The sequence below is a fragment of the Arachis hypogaea genome, chromosome 11 (assembly GCF_003086295.3).
Source record: "Arachis hypogaea cultivar Tifrunner chromosome 11, arahy.Tifrunner.gnm2.J5K5, whole genome shotgun sequence".
Lineage (NCBI taxonomy): Eukaryota > Viridiplantae > Streptophyta > Magnoliopsida > Fabales > Fabaceae > Arachis > Arachis hypogaea.
In genome coordinates this window covers 10,444,711-10,453,449 of record NC_092046.1, presented here as the reverse complement: position 1 = coordinate 10,453,449, position 8,739 = coordinate 10,444,711, and the positions used below count along the sequence as shown (strand labels likewise).

Below are 8,739 nucleotides of genomic sequence, written 5' to 3'. Positions count from 1 at the left end.
TTAGGTGATTTTTTAATTTTCCCTTACTAGTTTTATAGTAGGTGAATATATCTTTAGCCAATTTTATAATGCTTTATATTTGATGTCTAATTTATTTATTTTTATAGTAAATTTTAAATATTTAAAACTCTTTAACTTTTATATTTTTAATTTAAAATTAATTTTTTAAACAATTAAGTAATAATTTTTAGACACCCTAATAAACACTTGTGTCTTTTCACTTTGGATAATTAAGAGTATTAGACATGCATGATCCGATGATCTTCTTTCTCCCATCTCCATTTTCATCAGAGACTAATTAAAGTCAAACAAGAAGCTCGTTCATTTTATTTAATTTGCTCATTTATAGGAGCACATACATAACGGGGCATATATATATATATATATATATATATATATATGATCACATGTCATTATACCCCGAAGCTGCACAAACTGTATTTGTGAAAGAAACCTTATTGTTCTCAAGATCAAACCCAATATTCAAGTTCATCATTTGAATATTCCCAAGGAACGACACGTCATCTTTGGAATCAGATCTAAGAATGCCAAGGCACCAAAGAGGCTCAACATATTCAATATAAACAACGTCATTAATCAGCTGAAGATCAACACCACCAGCGAAGTGCAACGTCACCCTTGGCAACAACTCTCTTTCAGTGCTATTGGTGGATGTAAAGCAGAACTCTTTCTTGTAAATTGTTTTGTCTTGCTCTTCTGGTGGATACGGTACTACATGCACGTTAGTCACCATTTGTTTAACCAAGTTTAGAAACGCATCATAAGCGTCGCTTCTAAGCATTGTGTACCTTGATGCGGAATCAATGAGGAATCCTCCGCGGCGATCGCTTGTTCGCTTGAAGATCGCCGGAGGAATGTTAACTCTGGTGTTGCCAACGCTGATTCCCTCTAGATCAACATAATAAAGCTGTACTTCGTTACTTGGAAGTTGCACCAGTGGTGTTGCATCTTCAGGATGTATCACTGCTTTTGAACCGAAATGCAAGCTGCTGCTACCTCCACTAGATCTTCTCACAAAGCAATGTGAGAACCTATATACATTAATTAATGGAAAAATTAGTTACATTATAGAGCCAAATTGTGAGCTTTTAAGAAAAAATATTTTTTCGAGTTATTTTTTTAAAGATTTTATTGAAAAGCAAAAGTAATTTATGTTTGGGCATCTCATGCAAAAAGATCTTTTTATCTATCAATTGTGTTTGGATATAACAATATAAAAATACTTTTTTGTTTATTTATTACATGAAAAACATCTTTTTTTTAAAAAAAAAATCTTTTAAAAAAAGATGTAAATTACAGCTTCTCAAAAAAGATTTTTTTTTTATTTTTCTAGTACTTTTATTTTTACTACTAAAAATTTGCTAAACACCCTAAAAAATAAAAAAAATATCTTTTTTCAATAATGGCACCCAAACAAGTACTTAAAAGCTTTAACCGAGATACTTTACAATTCGAAAATGTTTAAGGGTGTTCATGAATTGGTTTCGATTTGTATATTTGCGGTGTTTATCTGAATTCGATCTAAAAATTGTGGATATAAATTCGATCTGCATACTAATAATACCAGATTGCGGATTTTATATATGTATCCGTATATTTGCGGATTCACAAAAATAAATAAATAAATATTCTTTTTATGTTTTATTTTAACTAATAATGATCATATATGTTGTATTATTTTATTTTTATTATTTAAGAAAAATATGTTTAATATTACCTTAAAAGTAAACATATTTAAAATAATAGAAAAAATTTTATTGATTTTTTTAATAAAAATAAGCTTTTAAAAATATTTTTATGTTTGGCTGATATATCCGATATCTGATATCTGATCCGCAAATGTGCAGATCAGATTTGAGTTTAAAAACTGCGGATATTGAATTCGATCTGATAATTTTAGTGCGGATCCTCGTTCACCCCTAAAAATACTATTTGTACATCAAAATCAGTTACTCAAATCAGCTACCAATATATTTGTATATAAATATGCATGTGATTTAATTTATTTTCAATGTATATTTATATTTCAACATGTATTTTATACTAACTCGTGACTGATTTTAATATACACGTAGCATAATTATTTTTTATTTGTTTTTTCGTAATCTTAAATTTTCAATTACCCGTTATAATTGGTTTTCTCCAAATTTGTGGTGTCTTTGTTTTCCTCTCCTTTGAATAGTGTAAGTTTCGAAGATGTAAGAAAATGATATTTTGAATTTTTTTTTTCTAAAAAAGAGTTAAATTTATTCGAAAGAATAATGCTATATATTTTAGTTTTTTTTTGTTAATTAAGTCTAATAAAATTGATTTAATAATCTAATATAACAAAAATCAATTATGACTAATATTATTTTAAATCTTATTATTTAATTTAGTTGCACTTAATTCATAAAATGATTTAAATGTGTAACATTAGTCTATTTAAAATGATACCTCACAATATTACAACACTTTGTGCGTTAATTTAAAAATTAAAAAGACTCACATTTGTTTCTGTTTCTATAAATTAAAATTATTTATAATCGCTAGGGGTGGCAAAAAAAGGTTGAACCCGTCGGGCCGACCCGCTAAACCCGCTAAAAATAGCAGGTTGGCTAGGATTTGGAGTCCGACAAATTAAAAAAATTCGCCAAACTCGCACCACCAAATTGGCGGATTTTGGCAGAGCGGGGCGGGCCGGTCCGCCGGGCCGAAGATTTTTATTTTCCTTTTTTTTATTAAATAAAAGAATGATTACTATTATAAAATTAATAATTATAGAATTTTCAAACACTTTTTTTGTTTTTATTTTTATTCTTCTTTTAGTTATTAACTTTATTTATTTTATTTTACAATTTCGTATATTTGCTCAAATTATGTGATTTATTTTTTAAAATAAAGATGATTCTATTGACAAATATTATTTTGAACAATTTTATTGAAGTTAAAAATTAAAAAAAATATAGTGAAAAAATTATATTATAATTTGACTATTTTTTATTTGTATTTGATTTTTTATTTATTATTTTTTGGTTAATTTTAATTAATTTTATTTTAAGAAAAAAAATCAAGCGGGCGAGCCCGCCAACCCGCCAATCCACCATAAAGCGAGGCAGATTAGCATTTTAAATCCATATTAGTTTGCGGGACGGGCCTAAGCAGGGCGAGGCGGGTTGGAACGGGCCGGCTGCTTTGCCACCCCTAATAATCGCATATTAGACTTCTCTAAAATGTTTCTTCTCTTAAAGAAAAAGGAATATAGATGGATAACCTTTTAATTCCGAGTTGATGGATCAAAGAAAAGGGAGGGTCACGGCTCAAGCCCAAAGAACCATGGATGTCCAACCCATTGAAGTCAACGGGGCTTACATCGTGGTTGAGGCCGAAGCTTAAGACTCCAACATCCCTCGGCGAATTATGCTGACCAGAGGGTCCATCGGCATCGAACCAGAACTTGTCTTTTGAGAGTACACCATAAGTTGATGGACCTTCCTCATATTCTAGTTTGTACGTACATGCCTCATCATCATTTTTGTTGTTGCAAGTTCTCTTTTCAAGAAGCTTGCAAGTATTGTCGTTACACCGTAGCGATCTGTAAGTTCTGGACATGGAGGAGTGGAATGCAGTTCTTGCATTTGTCCAAGTTATATCACTCGCTGTATCGATAAAAGCGTACACTTGTTGTGGCGGGGTGCCAATGTAAAAGGAGGCTATGTATTGGCATCGGTCGTACACTACTTGTGCCGACACATCTGATGAGGGAGGATCGCCATTCATTAAGTGTTGTGATAGTCGTGATGATCCTACTAATCTTGTTGGCATGTTAAGGCATGCCATGGGGCCACGTCCTTTGAGGGAGCTTGAGGAATGATTGTATAATGGAGACAGAGGTGAGTCTTTATGGATGAGGGAAATTGAGAAGCCATCGTTGTTGTTAATGGAGTTGATATAAGAATAAGACTTGTGTGATTTTGTAGGTGTCAAGTTCAAGGTTGAGCACAATAGAAAGAGAAGGGGAAGTAAGAGAATGGTGGTGGAAGCCATCGTTGATGATTTCTTTGCCTTTCCCTTTGTCTCATTTTATAGAGACCTATCACAAATTAGTTGCTAAAAAATTTTTATTATCATAATTTAATCCTCGTTAATTTTTATGGTCAATAAATTAGTTTTTTGTTAGATATATTATTGATTTTTATGTTAAATAGACAAATTAATTGTTATCGTTATTTTAATAAAAGATATAATAGTCTCTAAAAATATTTACAATTTTTAGATTATTTTCTTTATATAAACAAATAATTTGGTGTAATGATTAATTTATCTTATAAAATAAAAGTTTATAAATTAATTTAGTGTTTAAAATTTATTGAAAACTAAAATATTAAAGTAAAAATTTTGTAGGCAATGATTTAGGTATTACTCCTTTTATAGGGTGAGAAATTGAGTAAAGCATTTTTGGAATCTTTTTCTTCATCTTTTATTATAAGAAAGGATAGTAATTAAAAGTTAGGAACTATTCTTAAAAAATATTTGGAAGAGGTGAACGGGGATTAACTTAAATAAGAGACCATTATTAAATCCATTATTTATCTATTATCTATTATATATTACTAATTTTATAATTAAAATATATTATATACTATTTTTTATAATTAAAATTAAAAAGTTTTTTCTTTCTTTTGCTCTCTTTTTTTATTTCTCTTATTTCTTCACTTACTCTATCTCTGTTATATATTATTATTAATGACTAATTATAAATTTGACAATCAAAATATACGATATGACATATTTTAATTGCATTCAAATTAAATTAAAATTAAAAATTAAAATATTAAAATAAAAATATAGCTATATTATATATTATATTTATATATTACTATCTAATTTAATAACTAAAATGTGTCACATGACACTTTCTTATTAAAATTTAGAAAAAATATTTTAATCCAAAATTAGTAAACCTCCTTCTTACATTCTCTTATTTACCTTTTTTTTTCTATTTTTCTCTATTCTTTTCACTCTATATATAATTAAATTTTAACTTTTTCTTATAAGTTACGTGTAAATTTTGGTTTAACCCCCTTAAAATTTTAATTTTAGTCTTTATATTAAAAAAATTAAACTTTGGCCCTTCTTAAATTTTATCCTAACTCCACTCCTGCAAATGTTAAAATTAATTATTAGTAACAAATTAAATTCTTTCATATAAAAATAATAACTAAAAAAATTATTATTTAATTTTTTTATCTATAGAGATCCTTTTCTTTTTAGTCGACAGAAACTTTTTTTCCTTACGACTTTTTTGCAAAAATAATTTAATGCTATAAATTTTTTGTATCATCATTTATAATGTCAGAATCAATGTAATTTTAAAAGATTTATAATTGTAAAATAAGTGTCAAATAATTAGTAATTGTACTTAATTGTTTTTAATATGTACATCTTTATCATCCCTTCTTATACTTTTGAGTGATATTTTAAATGAGTTTATACAATTACTTTTATATCGAAAGTTTAGTTTTTTTTTTTTAAATAATAAATTAGTCTTTCATTTTTTAAAGTATTAGACAAATTAGTCTATTTAATATAAAAATAAAAGTTTAAAAAATAAAAATGGGAAATTTTTATTAAAGCAGTGTTCAAAGATGATAATAAAACTAGAAATAACATCTTTGCTTACAAAATATTAAAAATACTAAGTAGAATGTGATGTTCGGTTTACATGAATATCTGTTAGCTAAAAACTTATAACGAGATAATTAAACGATGGTGAATAAAACGTACACTTCATTAGCATTATTTCACAAATATATACATAATCGGTTCATATCAAACATCAATATGTCATAGGAAAAACAAGCAAGACACTAATGGCTAGTTACAAACCATAAAAAAATCTCTCATATTTATGTTGGTAGTTAGTGCTGGAGAGGCTTTGAAAAGGTTCTCTCATACTAATGGCGAGTACTGTGAATAGAGAAAAGAAAAATATAAGGTACTAATATATTATTTGTTAATTTATTATTAATAATAATTAATTATTATATTTTAATTATATGTATAAAGAGATATTTAAAAAATATATATATAAAGATATTTTTATTAGATACAGTTATAAAAAAAGATATTTTTATTAGACACATTTATAAAGATATTTTCAGTAAACACAGTTATAAACAAGAATTGACAAAAATTGATAAAAATGCTGTTGGTAACTGTTACGGATTCGGGTCACGGATCCCAAATCCGGGACTGCACCTTACCCGGCTTCCCGGGTCCAACTCCGAAAGGCCCAAAAAACCGGCCCTAACCAACTTTTGAATTCACACGTCTGTCTTATCTTGATCAGATAAGATAAGATAAGAACACCCATCATCTATAAATAAGAAGACCCAAGTCTTTCCAGGTATTCATTCATTCCACACACCTCATACCTCTCAGATCCATTCTGACTTGAGCGTCGGAGTGTCTTTGCAGGTACCACCTCCCATCGCTCCAGTCAAGCAATCCGGCTCCAGCCTTGCCCGCAGGTTCCCGATCCACCCTTCAACCCGTACCGGAGACATCTTGTACATTGGCGCCGTCTGTGGGGAACCTGCGCCAGCTGGGCCCAATGGGGGACGTCCTGGAGGAAACCCCCTCAAGCCAGGATGACTCTCAACTAGGGGTGTCAGGCGGGGAAGCCCGCCCCGCCCCGCCCCGCCCCGCCTATTCTGGCGGTCCCAAAATCCTAGCCCGCCCCGCCTAATGGCGGGCTGGCGGGCTGGCGGGCTAAGCCCGCCTAATTAGTTTTTTTTTTTTTTAATAAGAACATATCTAATATCTTTTATTTAAATCAATATAAATCGGGCTAAACCCACCTAATTAATTTTTTTTATAAGAACATATCTAATATCTTCAATTTAAATCAATATAAATACAAATATTAAATATAAATAGTCTTCAAAGTATATAAATAGTCTTCAAAGTAAATAAACATAATCCAATTATCCAAAATACTCAAGTCATAGTTATAAATAGTCCCATAGACAAAATAAATATATAATCCAAAGTCCAAAAACATAATTATAAATAGTCTTCAAAGCAAATTAAACTTAATTCAATACACTTAATTTTCATCTTCATCTTCATATAAGTCAATAACATAATTGGAACCAACTCCTGAAGAATAGCCTTCTCCTTTTGCAATATCTTCCTGATCTTTATCTTCCTCTAGAAAAAAGTAAATAAATATATTAGCAAAATAGTACATAATAATGTTCAAAATCACTCAAGTATGTATGTCATAAATATAATATACCAAAATCATCATATCCACGTATCCAATTTCTGGTGCAAATCACCGCTTCAACATTATCTGACAACAAACGACTTCTATACTTATTCAAAACATGAGAACCCATGCTAAATGCAGATTCTGAAGCCACGGTAGTAATAGGAATGCTCAACAAATCTCGTGCCATTAGTGATAGTGTTGGAAAACGATGATGATTGTCTTTCCACCATTGCAAAACATCAATGATTGCATCATTGCAAAATAATGTTGCCTCACTCAAATAAATATCCAGTTGGTTCTTTCCACTTTTCACTTCAGCTTCTTGATTACGGGACATCAAATCCTTTGCATTACAAACAATATATGAATCAAAAAGCATGAAAAATTAAAAATACATATAATCAAGTAGATAAAAATACTTACACCAACAATTTTAATAAGCTGAGTTCCAATTGCAGAAGATGTTGCCTGAGAAAAATTACTTGAAAGTTGGGAAGAACTCTCCACAGTTGTAGAGAAATTTTGGTCATAAACCTCAAAAAGCTTGTATAACTTACTCTTCACATGCTCCACTTTGTCTTTAGCACTAATAGGATCAATCTCATTATAGCAATGAACCAAAGTGTTGAGTTTAAATCTAGGATCAAGAACTGCCCCAAATGCAAGAACAACACTGTATTCTTCCCAATATTTCTTGAACTTAATCATCATTTTTTCTCCCATGTTCCTTATAAGCACTTCATCATTCTTCAAACTATTCATTAAAATCAGCTGGATTTGCCAAACTTGTAAAAAATACAAGTTGGATGTTGGGTAAGAAGTTCCAGACATCAACTTGGTAGTTTCGTAAAATGGTAACAAGAAATCACATATCTTTTCAGTTCTTCTCCACTCATCTGATGAAGGACAATACTCCCTAAACCCAGCTTCTTTTACTTTATACAATTCAAAAGCTTTCTTATAAGGAATAGCACTTGCAAGCATTGCATAAAGTGAATTTCACCTAGTAGGAACATCTAAACATAATGCAGTCGTATACTCAAGTCCCTCAATATCTTCAAAACATTCTTTAAACTTAACCATTCTACTTTCAGATTTTCTCAGAAACTTAATACCCTCTCTAATCTTACACACTGCATCACCACATATTTTCATTCCATCTTGGACAATAAGATTTAAAATATGAGCAGAGCAACGAACATGAAAGAATTCACCACCACACAACAATGAACCATACACATCCAAAGTACTTTTCAAGTGTTCAACACAAGTATCATTAGAAGAAGCATTATCTAAAGTAATGGAAAAAATCTTTTTATCAACTTTCCACTCAGTCAAAAGCGTAAAGATTTTAGAAGACAATTCATATCCTGTGTGAGGAGGAGGCATATGACAAAAATTGAGAATTTTACTCTGTAATTTCCAGTTCTCATCAACAAAATGTGCAGTCAAACATATAA

At 30.0% G+C, this 8,739-nt stretch overlaps 2 protein-coding genes across 2 annotated transcripts; both read right to left on the bottom strand.

The window, feature by feature from the left end:
• Positions 1-298: 298 nt before the first annotated feature.
• LOC112720215 (aspartic proteinase nepenthesin-2-like) lies at positions 299-4,054 on the bottom strand. Its single transcript, XM_025771070.3, has 2 exons — positions 3,275-4,054; positions 299-1,052 (listed from the first exon to the last, which is right to left on the bottom strand). Exons 1-2 carry the CDS (start codon positions 4,045-4,047, stop codon positions 404-406), a joined length of 1,422 nt encoding a protein of 473 aa, XP_025626855.1. The 5' UTR covers positions 4,048-4,054; the 3' UTR covers positions 299-403.
• Positions 4,055-7,111: 3,057 nt separating this feature from the next.
• LOC140176020 (zinc finger BED domain-containing protein RICESLEEPER 2-like) lies at positions 7,112-8,263 on the bottom strand. Its single transcript, XM_072205863.1, has 3 exons — positions 7,703-8,263; positions 7,304-7,622; positions 7,112-7,215 (listed from the first exon to the last, which is right to left on the bottom strand). Exons 1-3 carry the CDS (start codon positions 8,261-8,263, stop codon positions 7,112-7,114), a joined length of 984 nt encoding a protein of 327 aa, XP_072061964.1.
• Between the last annotated feature and the right edge of the window lie 476 nt (positions 8,264-8,739).

Bases quoted from the DNA above. Each gene is read 5' to 3' on its own strand.
- LOC112720215 (XM_025771070.3), bottom strand. From the start codon at position 4,047: ATGGCTTCCACCACCATTCTCTTACTTCCCCTTCTCTTTCTATTGTGC. The intron at 1,053-3,274 runs GTTATCCATCTA...TAATGTATATAG, and splicing joins CATCAACTCGGAATTAAAAG to GTTCTCACATTGCTTTGTGA.
- LOC140176020 (XM_072205863.1), bottom strand. From the start codon at position 8,263: ATGCTTGCAAGTGCTATTCCTTATAAGAAAGCTTTTGAATTGTATAAA. The intron at 7,623-7,702 runs GTAAGTATTTTT...TGTAATGCAAAG, and splicing joins AGCTTATTAAAATTGTTGGT to GATTTGATGTCCCGTAATCA. The intron at 7,216-7,303 runs GTATATTATATT...ACTTTTTTCTAG, and splicing joins ACGTGGATATGATGATTTTG to AGGAAGATAAAGATCAGGAA.